The following is a 16,776-nucleotide window of genomic DNA, read 5'->3' on the forward strand; positions in this document are numbered from 1 at the left end:
TATATATTATTGTTAAACCCTGGTCCCAGACCTACTCCTTAAATATGAAAATCATTATAAAATATAAATTATAGCATCATCATTAATCATAGTTTAAGCAATTTAAACAGCTACACAAATTAAATATATTTGCATGCAAATGATTTCCCTGTCATTTACACCACCAACAATTTTGCCCAAATAAAGATTTTAGTTAGTTTACTAAAATTATGCAAAATGTAAAAATCATCTCAGTTTACGTATGTAACCATGGTTCCCTGAGAAGGGAACGAGACACTGTGTCCTCTAGAGGTCGCTATGGGGGAACGCCTTCAGTGTGACCGGTGCCTGAAGCATACATCTAAACACGACAGTAACGGCAATAACATTGGCTGACGACAGCCTATAATGTCATTACCCAGCGCGACCACAGTATAAAAGGGAGCCGGGAGAACATGTCATCCGCTTCTTCATCTGAAGCTTGCGTCTGAAGCATTGCAAGGAATCTAGAGGGCGCAGTGTCTCGTTCCCTTCTCAGGGAACCATGGTTACATGCGTAACCTGAGACGTTCCCTTCCGAGGGAACTTCAAACTGCGTCCTCTAGAGGTCGCTATGGGGAATGGTATACCCACGCCGCCATGCTGAGGGGAGTGCATGCCAGAAACCACTGCGAGCACTAAGTACCAACTCTACCATAGCCATGGGAGTTGCCGCTAGGACGCCTTGACGGCTGTCAGTGACAATATCCTCTCCAACCAAAGGCCTGAGCTGCATACCTTACACAACTTACCTGTTAAGGGCTGGGCTGGGACGTCCGAGCCTAGGGCAGAGCTCAAAGGCTTGGAATCAGAGGATTCCTTTGAGGGGATACGGCCAGGTGACTAAAAACTCACCCAGGGGGCTACCGCCAGTTCTGAATGAACCTGCTCAAGAACTGCCTCGACAGATCCTTGGTAGCAACACCCTGCTTCAGAAATGTATCAACAGGGATACATTAGTTGAGTGGAGCCCAAGGAGAAAACCGGGGCTTAAACCAACTCAGAGAAAGGGAACAAGGCTGACAGCATGTAACCCTTACCATACAGGATTTTAGAAAGCATGCAAAATGCTTAGCGTGCACACTTACCACAATGTAGACTTTAGAAAGTGCACAGAAGCACAGCATGTGCCCTTACCATAGCATGTATTTAGAAACACTGTTACTAAGGGGCAACCGAAGCTGTCACTTAGACAGCCTAGGATCCCTACCTGACTGTGGCACGCCCAGGGAGTGACAGTTAATTTAGCCGTACTCAGAGGGCATGTGGATTGAAAGGCGTATCTCATAGAAAATCCCACCATATGAGGGGAGTATCACCAACTCAACCATAGTAGTCACAGAACAGACCCTGGAGCATCTGTTCATGTATAACTAGAAGGGGCGTAACACCCAGCTCTCAGACCAAGAGGGGATGCCAATGCCTGACTGGGAAGCAGCGTGCTCATAGATAACCCTCTAGGGTGAGGGAAGCACTGCTGAGCTCACCAAGAGAACAGCCTAATAGGAAGGCAGAGTCCTGACATGCCACCCAGCGGAGCTCACAGAGCGAAGGATTCGACTCTCCAATGAGAGGGACTCAGTTACTCAGAAGGGAGATGATGGCCCAGCCGCCTGGCATGACTGTTAACCGGAGCTCAATGGAGCAGAGGCTCAACTCTCAAAACCGGAGAGGAACTTAGGCGCCCGATTCGGGAGCAGCGTGCTCACAAGAGACCCTCTATATGGTGAGGGGAGCACAGCTAGGCTCGTCCAATAGGGGGCAACCTATCAGGGAGGCAGCAAGTGGCCAAACCCCCTGATGTCACTGCCACGGAGCTCAAAGAGCAGAGGGCTCGACCCTTAGCAAAGAAAGGGGGACCCAGCTTGACCGAGGCAATCATTAGCCCAGGGCAAAGTACCTAGCTCACAAGAATAGAGAGGAGGACTCATGTAATCCACCCAGGACTGGCGAGCTCATAGAAGACCCTCCCGCAGTGAGGGGAGCACGGCCATGTCCAGGGAGCAGATGATTGCAGATGGGACATCAGAAACGGGATCCAGCTTAGAAGGGGATCACACATTCCAACAGGGAACAACAGGGTCCCAGCATAGAGGCAACTGACCAAGGAGGCGACAGGACTGGCCTAACACTCGGTAGAGAGTATGGATCCCGTTTGACCAGGCCTACAGAGAAGCTGTAGAGGCAACAGGACCCAACAACCCATTCACGCCTACAGAGCTACTGCTCCTCAGAGCCGAGGCACTCAGTAATGGTTTCCGCAGAAACATATCTCACTCATACCTCAGGGAGCATACTCAAGCTCACTCCGCGAAGGGGCGATTCACTGGTTCAACCATAAGGGCAGTGTGACAGGGAAGTCCAGTGGGCCTGACCACCTATCGAACTGCAGAGTGGAATTAAGGAGTGTTAAGCCACTCAACGCCTCAACGGCGAGGAGCTCTAGCTCAGAGAATGTGCATGATGGTCGAGAGGATGACTCAAACCTCAGGAGACCCCTCGGGGCGAGATATGAGTAGTGCGTCCTGGCCGGGGCAGCTTCTTGAAGCGAACACCCAGCCCAGACATCAAGGAGCAAGTCACGAAGCATTATACTCCGAGAAAATGCTCAACCTGAATGAAGGACCCACGAGTCCTGAGATAGCAACGTAATACTAGGGACCTGATGGCAGAAGAGGCTCCCGCCAAAGCCCAGCGACTTAGCTGCGCTGTCCAGTAGGCATGAAGCAGAGAAATAGGGCTAACATCCAGCCTGGATCCAGTACCGATGGGTGAGAACATCACCACGATCGGTCAACAGCGAGAGGTTCTGACTTCAGCAGGGGAGGTGCTTGCAGAGGTCCTAACCATAAAACACAACCAGAAAAACAGGATCAGGATACAGGATCAAAACTAGTTAGTGAATTCACATAAACTAGCAATAGAGTGGATGAAATGGATTGTACTCACCAACCACGGCTCCCGTGCATGACTCAAGCTCACGGGTATCATCTGAAGGTGAAGTCCGAAGAGCACTTGGGTCCGGACCATCAGTAGGTAGTTCTATGGGATATAGAAACTAACCAAAAACATCATAGGTCCAGCATGAGAGACTGTAATGTGAGCACAGGAGGCTCCTTCCTAACCTCGGTCAGGTGGAGGGGATGGTGGCTTCAGGGGAATTAAGGGGAGGAAGATGAGAGCAGATGTTAAAACTCTCGGAGGCAGGTGAGAAGATGCCCAGATTTTACTCTGGTCCGGACAAGAGCGCTGAGAACGCCTCGTCTAGATCACCTCCCTCAAATCTTGCCTGTTACCCTTTGACTCACGCCTCCTTTGAGCCCTACCCGAAGGGTCTCGACGGAAGTGGCGAAAAGCTCAGAAGGGGAAAATGGCGCAATAAGGAGAAAGCCCTTCTCTTTCATCCCGATATCCGCCAGGTTCACTCATAGATGCCTCTCCGTAACCACCATGGCCGCCATAGATTTGCCGATGGCAGTGGCGACCTGCTTAGTGGCATGGAGAGCGAAATCTGTGGTGCGACGCAACTGGAGTCAAAGATGGCGCCTGTGCATTCGGCATGCCGTCTGTTGCTCTCGTGTTTGCTTGTCTGGTTGTCTGCTCTGTCTTTAAACTGCTACACGCTTTTAATCTACGACCGTCAAGCACTCTTGGACACCTCCCCCTGCACCCTAGTCCAGGTTCTCGTGCCGGTCTCCACCGAATCAGCCTAGGCTCCCGACGATGGGGAGTAACTCACGGAAATCTGCGCTCGCTGAAAAGAGCGTCCTCATTGAGATTTTTAAAATTAATTATCGATTCGATTGGGCCAGGTTTGGTGTCTCTTATCAATAAGTGACTCCAAACCGGCACTGTTCCTGCCAACCTTAAAGTCGCTACGGTCACTCCTCTGCTCAAGAAGCCTTCACTGGATTCTTCTGTCCTAAAATTTTTTTGCCCTATTTCTGTTTTACATTTCATATCAAAAGTTTTGGAGAAAATTGTGCTGAATCAACTTCAACATTTTCTGACTAGTAATTGTATTTATGAGGTTTTTCAATCTGGTTTTAAGTCTGCTCACAGCACTGAGTCCGCCCTTTTGAGAGTGTTAAATGATATTTACCTCTCTACTGATTCCGGAGACTCGGTGGTTCTTATTCTTTTAGATCTATCGGCTGCTTTTGATACCATAGACCACTCCTCACTATTATCTAGATTAGAGTCTTGGGTAGGTCTAAAAGCAAACGTTCTGAAATGGTTTCAGTCATACCTGTCTGACAGAAAGTTTTTAGTGAAGTTGGGTAATTTTTCCTCTTCCCCTGCTCCTCTGACCTGTGGCCTTCCACAAGGCTCTATTTTAGCTCCCTCTCTATTCTCTCTTTACATGTTACCTCTGGGCTCTATTCTACGAAAACATGGTGTGTCTTTTCATTTCTACGCAGATGACACTCAAATCTATCTACCAATCAAGAAAAACAATTCCACTGCGATTACTTCTCTTCTGAAATGTTTAGAGGAGGTTAAATCATGGCTAGCCCAAAATTTCCTCTTCCTAAATGAAGACAAGACCGAGGTAATTGTTTTCGGTCCAAATGATAACTCTCAGTGTATAAGCCCTGAGTTAGAAAGTCTATCCGTTTTTAGATCCTCGCGGGTGCGGAACCTAGGTATTCTAGTCGACCAGCATTTAAAATTTGATAAACATATCTCTTCTGTCATTGGGTCCAGTTTCTATCAGCTTCGTTTACTGTCTAAAATTAAAAACTTTCTCACTCCTAAAACTCTAGAAATGGCTGTTCATGCGTTCGTTACGTCTCGTCTAGATTACTGCAATTCTTTATATTGCGGTATATCTAAATCTCAAATTGCGCGTCTTCAGCTTGTCCAAAATGCTGCGGCCAGACTTCTTTTAAAGTGTCGTAAACATGAACACATCACTCCAATTCTTAGATCTCTACACTGGTTGCCGGTTTGTCAGAGAATAGACTTTAAAATTCTCCTCTTTGTATATAAATCCCTACATAACCAAGCTCCTGTCTATCTATCTGACCTTCTTTACTTCTATACTCCGTCTAGAAGCCTACGATCCTGTGACCAGGCCTTGTTGGTGGTCCCTCACGTTAGGCTTAAGCGTAGAGGGGAGCGTGCATTTGCAGTGGCAGGGCCACGACTCTGGAATACCCTACCTTTAGAGATTAGAATGGCCCCTTCTTTGTCTGTTTTTAAGTCCTTGCTAAAAACTTATTTGTTTTCCTTAGTGTATTGACTACCATGATATGGTAATTTTTAAACGTGCGGTTTTAAAATTTTGTCCGGTTTGTTCTCTGTGTATGTGGTAAAATTGTTGCTCTTCTGGAAAGCACTTTGGTCAGCCTGGTGGCTGTTGTATATGTGCTCTACAAATAAAATGAACTTGAACTTGAACTCAGCCATTTCATCAGGGGATAAACCCTGTCCTTTATCCAGGTCTTTCAACAGGTCAGCCTGATAAGCCTGAAGCACCGCCATGGTGTGCAAAGAAGCTGAAGCCTGACCTGCTGCTGCGTACGCCCTGCCATTCAAACGAGATGTATCTTGAAGGGGTTTGGAAGGCAGGCAGGGAGCCTTAAGAGAAGATGCCTCACCCACAGAGAGATAGCTGGCTAGCGTCTCTTCAATAGGGGGCATATTCTCATAACCGTTCTCATGCATCCCCTCAATATTGGCATAACTAGTATGCTGAAACCTATGGATGCGGGATGAAAAATCGAGGCGGCCTAGAGGCGCCACTTTCTTAACCCGCTTCCACTGCAAGTCAAGCCTCGCCGTGGCACGTTCCATAACCTCAAGCAACTCAGCGTACGCAGGGCAGGAGGAATGAGAGGACTCAGTTCTCATCCGACATCTCCTGCTCTTCCTGGCTTGGAGCCAGCAGAGCACTAGCCGCTGGATCAGACGATGTAAGAGAAGTAGCATCGTCATCCAGCAGCTCACTCTCATCCATAACTGACGAGTGCAAAAGGGAAAGACCCTCTCTCAACTCATCAGCCAGGTCCACCTGCGATCCCCACAAGCTCATTTTCCTCCGTGCCTCAGCAGCGGCGGGTCCTGAACCGTGGGGAGCTGATGGCTGTCCCTCTTTCCTCGAAAAAGCGAAACAAACGAGAGCGGAGCTTTTTCATAAAAAAAAAACACTCACAACGCACGCAGATTGCCCGCTCAAGGACATCGCGCGTGTGCTCTTCACCCAAACAAAAGACACAAAGATCGTGTGTATCATAAGGTGTCAAATAACGAGGACATGGATCCACACACTTCTTAAATGCCTTACTAGTTTAGTAAGCCATGGTTTAAAGAGGAAAGACTCGTTCTTACCGGAATGCATGCTTCAAACAAAACAGTAGAGAAGACGAAGAAGAGGATGACGTGTTCTCCCGGCACCCTTTTATACTGTGGTCGCGCTGGGTAATGACGTCATAGGCTTTCGCCGGCCAATGTTATTGTCGTGTTTAGATGTATGCCCCATAGCGACCTCTAGAGGAGGCAGTTCGAAGTTCCCTCAGAAGGGAACTGCTTTGATTGTTTGCATTTAGAATAACATACTGTCTATCAATTTAGCCTTAGCAAGACATTTTATTACAAACAAATATGTCATTTCCTTCACTGCTATTTCTACTACATATGCATTAATTTCTCTTCCTGGTTCTAGGATACGTTGTTAAAAAACACACAGAGCTCTTAGAAATGATACTTTCTTACCTGGTTTTTCCACATGAATTGTGAACCATGTATACAACTATTGCTGGCCACAGTTCCTCAAAAGCAGCAATGTCAAAGTGAAACCTTAGACAGAAATATGACAGTTTGTTTGCAATTCAAATCTGCACAGGTGAAATTACATCCTGATTACAACTGCACTCCTATGTCATGTCCACTTGTCCACACATGGAAATAATACCAAACCAATGTGCACGCTTAGTTTTTGTGGATCATGAAAAATTATAATAAAAATATGGTATTAAAACCATCGCATCTACGAAAAAAAAAAACTCAAGCAACATGAGGCTTTGTGTCCATTTTTTTTTTTGCTTTTAAAAAACAAGCATTTCATTCACCTAACTGTAATAAGACAAATGATGCTGTTAGCACCTATATCACAGCTATTCAGATTGGCTTGTCCACTCAGATTTTAGAGTTGCAAAATTAAATAACTACTAAGTAACAGTATTACTGAAAGCCATTATGTAACAGTGATCTTCGATGCATGAGAGTGTAAACTCACAGTTCGATCTCTTTATATATGGCTGAAGGGAGGGAGAGTTGTGTGAGGGTCTTCCACTCCTCTGACGTGCAGATGCTGTGGTACGAAAGCTTCTCCATCGTCACCCGGTAAATGCACTCTGAATGTCTTATCCGGTGATACATCTGAATGCAAACACACATACACCCCATGTGTCTACGCAGATGCAAAATAGTCTAACCCTTTGAAAATAATGTGGTTGTATTTATCTAAATGGATATCTATCCTTCTATCTATCAGCTATGGTTATTTAGTGTTGACCATTCATGTTAGCAGATCATTTCAGGTACCATAAAGTAGTAGCATAATAATTAAAGTTTATTCTTCCTTCACTCTACCTCATATAAATCAGTAAAAGATTAAATAAATCACTGGCAAAATGTGAGGTGTAAATTCTGTCTAAATATAAATCCCATCAGCGGATGGCAGCAGAGCACTCATGGTCTTTTAAATATTAACATTCCTCAATCATTTTAAAAGCTGCTATGTGAGGAGACTCATGTGCGATCACAGTGTTGCCAGATTGGGTTGACGTCTTCCAGCCCAAAAGCTACAAAACCTGCCCTCTGCCCCCCCCCCAAAAAAACACCTAAAACATTAACATTAAGTTTTTTTTGTTAACAATTAAAAAAAATCCAAACTGATCCCAAACCATCTTAAATTTTGTCCATCTGCCCAAACCAGGGCCGCTGCTGGACAAACGGGTGCCCTAAGCAGAACTGTATTGTTGTGCCCCCTCTCCCAAATATTATGGATGTAAAAAACACCTACCATAGGGTTCAAAATTGTAATTGTAATTAAATTGTATTATTTACAAATTACAATTGTAGCTCTAGACAGTTACCTATGGCTATTATTTTATTAATACATTTGTCTGATTGATTTTATAGTCTCAAGCATTCAGAAATCACGCAAAAAAATCTAAGCAGTTTTACTACGACAAAACCATGGTTAATTTTTGTAAGGGTTGTGATGTCCACATGTTTTTGTTGAAGAAATGATAGAGGCTGTAGCATTTCTATCGCAAAAAGGTGGCCAAAAATGTTATATTAAGTGGATATTTGAATTAGCCTAAATGTTTGATCAATATAAAGGACTTGATCGTCCTGTAAGTGTAACAGCAGCAACTACCAGGCCTTTGGCTCCCTTTGCAGGCATTTGTAATAATATGTAATGTACATAAATTGTTTATTTTGTATTACATTATGCCCAAACCAATTTTGACCTACAAATTAAAATTCAAATCCGCCCAATTAGGCAAAAACCCGCCCAATCTGGCAACAATGTGTGACCCCACAGAGGACCAAGTGGCTGAAATCTCTGGTAGACAGTCCTCAGCCTGTTTCTTCCAAACATAACCATTCTCTAGGTTTTATTAGACTCCAGGTCTGCACACTTACATTTGCACAGTGTAAGGCCAAAGCACAGAAGACGGCGAACATCTTAAAGTTGTTCTCATCAGTTTTAGTGAAGGCACTTCCTCCCAGCTTGTTGACCATTTGTACAACACCAATCACAGTCCCGCGGCTGACTATGGGCATGCACAGGATATTCCGCGTCGTGTAGCCAGTGTAGAGATCTACTTCTCTGTAAAAAGCGGAACAGACAACAGAGAAATGCGCGCACACACACACACACACATACACAGACATGAACAACCATAGTGTTTGTATATGATTAAGTTAAACACACAACGGTTTCAAGTGTTGGCTCATCTAGGCTTAACATAATAATCTTATTGCAGATTTACTGTACACAAATCCAGAAGTCCCTTTTATCTGACATGTCCATTTTAACACCAACAGACCACTGTGTCCACTGACCCCTTTAACAAAGTTGCTTAAAATAATCTCAGGTGTTTTTGCATGGAAAATCAAAATCTATATTACCTGTTGAAACGGGGGTCTGCATAGGCATCCGGAATATTCAAAACTTCTCCTGTTCTCGCCACCTGACCTGCTATTCCTTTCTCTATAGAAAACCTGGGGGTGAGTGTTTAAGATCAGTTACCAATGTATGAAATATGATTAAAATCAGATATTCCGGGGTGAAAATATGTCTGGGTCACATTTAACTTTTTTTTTTTTTTTTTCCATCTTGACTGACTCCAAACTTTTGGACCGTAGTGTATATGATTGACAGGTGAGGAAAGTGGCAGGTCTCTGGGTTTGGGTCAGAATCTACTCACACTTTCACTTTGGAATGGGTTGAGGAAGTTTCCTCCCATTTCTCCATCATCCCGCGGTGTGCCCGGTGGGTTGTTCATGCCAGAACTCTGTATGTATATATATATATATATATATATATAATTTAATTAGCATAAAATAATACTACCATGATGTATAAATATACAATTATAATAAATAAATAAATAATAAATAAAATGGTTTTACAGTTAAGGGGGGGAGTGCTTAATTGTCTTGAAAATCGCAATACAGTGCAAAGATTGTAATGGTCCTAAAATAGGTATCATTTTCTTTATGGAAAATATAATGTATTTATCTTACTTTTGATTTTGAGCTGAAATATGAGCAAGACATGTTCTTGACAGGCTTTGCAAGGTTTCCATATAGATTTGGTGAAGCAGTAAACTACATCTGATAAAGAGAGTGTGTTGTACAACCTGCTGTACTACATTTACTGTACTCAGAGATTCAATTGGGAATTTTGTGACTTTGTGTAACTTAAATTTTTTCTATGCAAGAAAATAAAACAAACAAACAAATAAATAAATAAATTCAGCTGGTAGTTTACAAGGATGTAAAGACTCAAGTATGACTCAAATAGTGAGGATCATGCTCACCTAATTTCTTTGGTTTTCCTAAAGACAGGTTTCCCTTCATTCTCCTCCCCGATATCAAACAGGTCAGAGTACAGCTCTTTGTTATTGTGATCTACCTGGAAGAGCGCACATCTGTCTGCATTAACCAGGTTTTTTGCATATATCTGAAACACAAATAAACAAGCATTTCCTTAATGACATTTCCCCAAGACGGAATGCAACATGTTTGTTGAGGAAATCATTTAAAAAAAGATTACTATGCAAGTGTGCGTCACCTGCAGTGAGTTCATCTGCATCAATAACCAGAATTAGTTTTGTTATGTATATCAATAGGCCACTAACGGTCGACCACTACATGTGTCTATGTGAGACTAGCAACTGAGGAACTTCTCCTTCCCTCTGGATTTCACAACTTGGTGGCACATTGTGTCTTTTCCCCTCTAAGGTAAACTTCTGCTTTATGAAACTGCTGATGAGCGAGAAATCTCTTCAAACTAAGAAAGACATATTATTCATTTAACTACTTAAATATTACCTCCATTTTTGGAAGTATGTGGCTTGGAAAAGTCTGAATGAATCCCTGAGAGGGACACCAAGAGCTCAGAGAACATTGAAAGTCAGACTGACTTTCTGTCCTCTCCCTGACCTATTTGCATCACTTCCTGTGCTGCTTTGTTCAACAGGAAGGAGGGGACAGAGACATGAGGGGGCCAGAGATCTGATACTTGGAGCGTATGAATATTTGTGCTTGTGTGAGTGAGATCTAGAGAATTCAAACATGTACATAAATGAGAAAAAGGATATTTAACAACAAGCCCAAGGCTGGTGGGGTGAGCACAAGAACACGGCAAACAAATGAGAGAAGGTCTTTCATTGCACACGTTTCTCTGGCGTTGATGGTGACACAGATGAGCGACAGAAGAACAGCATGTTTGTCCTCAAGACCAAGCATGTGACCTTACTGAGAGAAGGAAAACCTACTCACCATGATATGTTCAAGTAGAGAATCTATTGCCACTATGTTGTCAAAGTACGTTCTGTTTGAAATCGAAAAGGAGGGAAAGACCTGTCATTTTACAGGGATATACATATGATACAAACACAGTATAATATGAATGCATATATATATTCTTCAGACATATCATTGGCTATTTATTATAATGTTAAATGTCAATAAACATTGAAATGTTTCAATATTATGGAGTCTTGGTCATATAGGGAATTCTCAATAAAACATATTCAGTGCACATTTTTACCTAAAAATTAAAAAGAAAAATGTAGGTATTTTTGCATTGTGACATTCTTTTCATGATTATTAAGCATATTTCTACTCCATTCATCTAATGCTATGAAAAAAATGCTTAACTTTCATAAAAATAATAAAAAAAATTCTTATGATTTTTGGCAAGTATTTGACATATTTCATGAAATTCCCACAAAATATACTTTTATGCATAGACTCACTTACTTTGACACATCTAGGAGAAAGTCGTTGAGTTCTGTCTGTTTGGCAAGACCTCTGCAGACCTGTGAACAAAACATGAACAGGAAGCTTTAAGATGGCAATCCCCGCAAGACGGTGTCTAAATTAACTTGCCTTCTTCTAGGAAATGGCTCTCTATGTGAATTCTATGTTTAACTGATTATGCTGATCACAAGCCATCAATTAGTTTTTTTTTTTTTTGTAAAAAGCTGACAAAGTTATCGTATAGATTCAGAAAACATGGTGCATAAGTCATATGGAGTACTTTTATAGTGCTTTTCTGAAGTTTGAATGCTTCACTCTCCATCTTCTCGTTTTATGTTGTATGGAACAAAAACTGCTTGGACATTTCACTAGATAACATCTTCGGTCCAGCACAGAAATAAAAATTCTTATGTAATTCGAGCAGCATGAGGGTTAAGACAGGAGAACTGGCATTTTTTTATGAACTATTCCTTAAGAAATAGTTCAACTAAAAATGATAATTCTGACATTAAATATTTTATTTTAAATATTTAATGTCAGAATTGTTAAAATTTATTACATTTCATTTTTGATTGATCAATTCCTTAATGCAAGACACATTTATTTATAAATAAATAAATAAATAAATATCACCATACTTCGCCAGTTGATTGATTACATTAAATTTATGATGCGATTTCAATTTTTCCTTTCTCTTTGAAGTGATACAAGCTCTTGGTGCATAAAGAAGATCTGTAAAGTTGCAAAGACTAAAGTCTCAAATCCAAAGAGATATTCCTTATAAAAGTTAAGAGTCAGCCACACCTACCTAAAACGGCTCGTTCTAACACGCCCCCACATACCTACGTCACTGTGTGGGAAGATTTGCATAACGCCGCCCAAATGTTCAAGCAAAGAAAGGCGTAACTTTTATTCTCGCTGTAAGTATTGTTGCAGCCGCCATGTCGTGAAGACGCTGTGTGTTTCGTTGTGAAAGTGAAACTACTTTGTTTGGTCTTCCAAAAGAGGACGATATCCACTTGGTCATGCCTAGAGCTGATCCGTGCTGATCGATAGCTGGCCAGTCAGAGCACACCTCGCTTTTCAGACCGATGAGCTTTGTAAAAATCGACGCGTTTCAGAAAGGCGGGGCATAGAGGAGCAACAATAATGTACAGTATGTGGAAAAGAATGTGTTTTTTGAACCTTAAAAAAAATAAACACATTTCATTACACCAAATACACAAAATAATGTTCTTTTTAGCAACATCATATGACCCCTTTAAGAATTGCTTAATGTAAAGTTTTCTGAAATGTTGTTTAAATATGCAAATGAGTCATTATTTAATAAAACATGCACTAATTTGCATGCCTGTCTATAACAAAAATCTGAACATTGTATGAAGCCAGGTTCAAAATTCTTGTTTGATTTTTCTTGACATTTTAGAATCAAAGGTTTTATACAGTTGACTTTTTTTTTTAATTCCATAAATCAGAAAATACTATCAACTGCTAGAAAAAAAAAATTAATGTGCATCTTTTTTTATGAATTAAATGTTGTATAAAATCAGGCAAAATATATATGAACAAACCTGTCTGTAAAACCTTTCATAATATAGATGGAAATAAAACTGTATAGTTTGGTGTAAGTAATTGTGGCTGTAGTGGAAATTAGTGGCTCAGTGCAGGGTTAAAAAAGGCCTTTTAAAGATATGAGAAAATGGCCTTTTAAAGATATGTAATCGAAATCTACACAAATAGATAAAGTGCAATAAAATAAACACTTAAAAGTGTGTTTTGGATGTTTTCTTTCCAGTAGCCTGAAAAATTACTTTGTGAAAAAGGCCAAAATGTCAAAATTGACAGATGCATGAAAAACAGTGTTTTTGCCTCTAGTGTCTTGACTTAGAGCCCTAAAATATGTTACTTATGGTCCTCCTTGTCTTCTCATCACAACCATGTTCTGATGGCTCCTAACTTCTGAGAAGGTTTGTGTCCCAGAGTGAAATTTACTCCCAAAGAGCCCCGTGACGCACAGGGACATTAAAACCCAGAGTGGTGTCATTCACAGCATACAACCGTTTACGTACAAACAAGACTACATTGTCATTAATTGCACCTCCTGAGACGAAGGTGTGTTTAATGTGTGGTCTGGTTGCTTACACTGGGCCCACCAGCAGCCTGGTCCATGTACACAGTGGATTACAGAAATCAAAACACGTGTGTTCAACCAAATCCAACAAGCAACGCATTGTTTTTCTTAAATGTACTCACCTGGACTTGGTGTATGGCTACAGATGCCCAGGCCAAATTTGCTGTTGCAACCTAAAAAACAGGGTACACTTAGTCAAAGACACACTATGTGAACCTTGAGCACTCAACGAACAAGCAGAACTTTATAGTCCTGTGTACCTCACCTGACAGCTGAATATCTTGTTAGCCAAAGTTTAAATACAAGTACACATTCTTTGTTATTACTATTTTCTACATTTTACAGCAGAAATGGGTAACCCTTTATAATCAGTGTTGGGAATGTTACTTTAGAAATGTAATAGGTTACAGATTACTAGTTACAAGTAGTATAACTATTTCAATTACTTTATTAATGTATCTAATTTTGATTACTTTTCTAAATTACTAACAAATGTGTTTTTAACTGTTAATCATTTCAAACATTTAATTTTGAAGCACAGCACTGCAACACATTTTTATCACTCGCTATGGTGGCAACTCTCAGACAGGTTATAGCCTAAAGCTTTTAGCGGCAATGTGGATTGATATAATTGGTGGTTTTGACGTGGTGCACTGCAAATTCAAACAAGAGCCAATCAAAAGCATCAGAATAGCATTGCTTTACTAAACAGCCTTTAAATGGCAGAAGGCACTGTGCACATCAAAAACAGGCAAAGCAACAAAATAATATTCAACATATCCTAGCTTTTTACTGAAAATATTCAGATGTAACACCTTTGTAATGACTAACATTTTCATAAGTAACTAATTTAATTACACTTTTTTCTCAGCAACTGTAATTGATTACAGTTACATTTATTTTGTATTTTGTAATTAAATTATGGAATGGCGTTACATGTAGCTAGTTACTCCCCAACATTGTTTATAATCTACTTTGCTCTTATAATGTACTGTGAAATGCTAGATAGCATAAGGTCTGTACCATACTACAACTTGTACTAATCAAGAAAGGACCAGCTATTTAAGGTGTGGTCACATTAGCGAAAATTTGGTGGAATTTCTTGGGCAAAAAAGGGTCATTGTCTATTGTTAATAGTGTAGCGATGCATGAAGCACAGCTCATACAGAAGTCACTTTCAAAACAAGCAGATTTCTGTTGGTCAACGTGGCGAATCCGCAAAAAACCTGCTGCGTGGGAAAATCATTTACCCCTCACGTGAAATTCCAGATTGCATAAATTCCTATTGAATTGACTAGATTTTGCCCCAAAATTTATTTACCTACAGTAAATGCGACCACACCTGCCTGACCAATTACAGTTTGTTTTGTTTTTATGGGCAGTTAATAGGTGGGTTTATCTGATTGGATGCAGTCTAAAATCAGACTCAGTATCAGTCCATTTTTCATTCATACCATCGTGAAATTAAAAATTATAATAATAATAATAAATTGTAAGTAAGTGTATAGCTCCATGAGAACTTCACATCTGTCAAAATATTAAATGTGGTAATTGAGGCATCCCACAGATGTTGTCCATAGAAATTACATTCAAAACAACCTAGATTATTTCTTTACTAGTCCTGAAGACTAAGCGCTGCCTGGCTACATAAATCGAGAGCAGAGGCACATGGGAAGATACCAGATACTGGTATCAAATACCAGTACTTTCTCCCTTAGAGTACCTCCTGGTGGCTGAGGTTGAAGGGCTCTCTGCCCAAGTGCCGGTGCAGCTCCAGGATAGCGATGAGGTCTCCGATGGCGGTGAGGATGGGTAGACACAAAACAGAATGTACACGAATCCCTGAGTCCTGCCCTGTGCCATGAGGGAACCTCTCGTCCTGCAGGAAAAAACAGGCCAGTCTGATGGGAGGAGTTTATATATATATTGATGTGCTGTTCTTTAAAAGTCCTAATCAGTCCTAAAAGTCTTGAAAACACCTTAGTACAGGGACCAGTTCTCACTATTAACTAAGTGCTTATTATCATGCCTATTATTAACATATTGGCTGTTTATTAGTACTTATAATGTATATATTCTGCATGACCATAATCTACATCCCTAATACCTAATCTTAACAACTACCTTACTAACTATTAATAAGCAGCAAATTAGGAGATTGAGGCAAAAGTCGTAGTTAATGGTTTGTTAATAGCAAGAATTGAAACTTAAAATAAAGTGTGACCAAAGTCTTAATAAATATTATATATATATATATTAGTGCTGTCAAACGATTAATCGCATACAAAATAAAAGTTTTTGTTTACATAATATATGTATGTGTACTGTGTATATTTATTATGCATATATAAATACACACACATACAGTATATATATTTTGAAACTATTTACATGCATATTGTCACACCCATGGACTGTTTTGTGTTTGTTTTCCTCCCCACGTGCTCCATGACCTAGTTTTCCCTCGTGTGTGTCCGTGTGTATGGGCATATTTGGTTTTGTTCCTGTTCTCGTTTTCGTCTGAGTAGTTATTCTGGTCACCTGTGTTCCTCCTAATTACCTTATGTCATGTATTTTAGTCCTGGTCTGTGCATTCTGTCTCTGTAGGGTCTACTTTGTTGTCTACGTGTGTTTGCTCCAGTTCCTGATGTGGATTATCCCCTGTGTTTCAATGATTAAAGACTGTTAATGCCACTTCGCGTCTCCATCGTTCCTTCCCACAGTGTAGTGTGACAGAAGACCCAACCTTCAAAAGTAACTTTATTTGCGTTTTCCCCTTCGTTTGTTTTCCGTGTTTTTTACAGTGTTTGTTTTCTGTTTTTCCCCGTGTTCCCCATGGATTCCCTCGCCGCAAAGTTCACCTCCCTCGCCCGCAAAAACCTTTCCCTATTGATGCAGTTGAGTTCAGCCAGCTCGACGTTTTAACGGCGTTTGACGATGCTGCGCTGAACTCACTGTTCTGGATCGGGGCAAATTACTATCATTCTGTCGACCTCCCAGACACCTCTGGAGTCATTATCCGGTGTCTGGAGAGCGTCTATCCACAGCTAGACCCAGAGCCCAGCCCACCATCTCCCCGCTAATGACGGAGAGCCCGAGTTCGTCGTGACCGATGAGCC

At 41.1% G+C, this 16,776-nt stretch overlaps 1 protein-coding gene across 3 annotated transcripts in view; it reads right to left on the minus strand.

The window, feature by feature from the left end:
• LOC107754764 (cAMP and cAMP-inhibited cGMP 3',5'-cyclic phosphodiesterase 10A-like) overlaps positions 1 to 16,776 on the minus strand; it is a 79,333-nt gene that overhangs the window by 9,451 nt on the left and 53,106 nt on the right. For all 3 annotated transcript variants that reach the window (XM_016571346.1, XM_016571347.1, XM_016571345.1), the window contains exons 7-15: positions 15,381 to 15,536; positions 13,780 to 13,830; positions 11,527 to 11,585; positions 11,044 to 11,095; positions 10,080 to 10,222; positions 9,166 to 9,258; positions 8,677 to 8,863; positions 7,259 to 7,401; positions 6,736 to 6,819 (exon numbers count right to left, since the gene is read on the minus strand). In XM_016571346.1, coding sequence (XP_016426832.1) covers positions 6,736 to 6,819; positions 7,259 to 7,401; positions 8,677 to 8,863; positions 9,166 to 9,258; positions 10,080 to 10,222; positions 11,044 to 11,095; positions 11,527 to 11,585; positions 13,780 to 13,830; positions 15,381 to 15,536 — 968 coding nt within the window. The remainder of the gene's footprint in view (positions 1 to 6,735; positions 6,820 to 7,258; positions 7,402 to 8,676; positions 8,864 to 9,165; positions 9,259 to 10,079; positions 10,223 to 11,043; positions 11,096 to 11,526; positions 11,586 to 13,779; positions 13,831 to 15,380; positions 15,537 to 16,776) is intronic.

This window comes from Sinocyclocheilus rhinocerous, unplaced genomic scaffold (assembly GCF_001515625.1).
Source record: "Sinocyclocheilus rhinocerous isolate Xijiao unplaced genomic scaffold, SAMN03320098_v1.1 scaffold232, whole genome shotgun sequence".
Lineage (NCBI taxonomy): Eukaryota > Metazoa > Chordata > Actinopteri > Cypriniformes > Cyprinidae > Sinocyclocheilus > Sinocyclocheilus rhinocerous.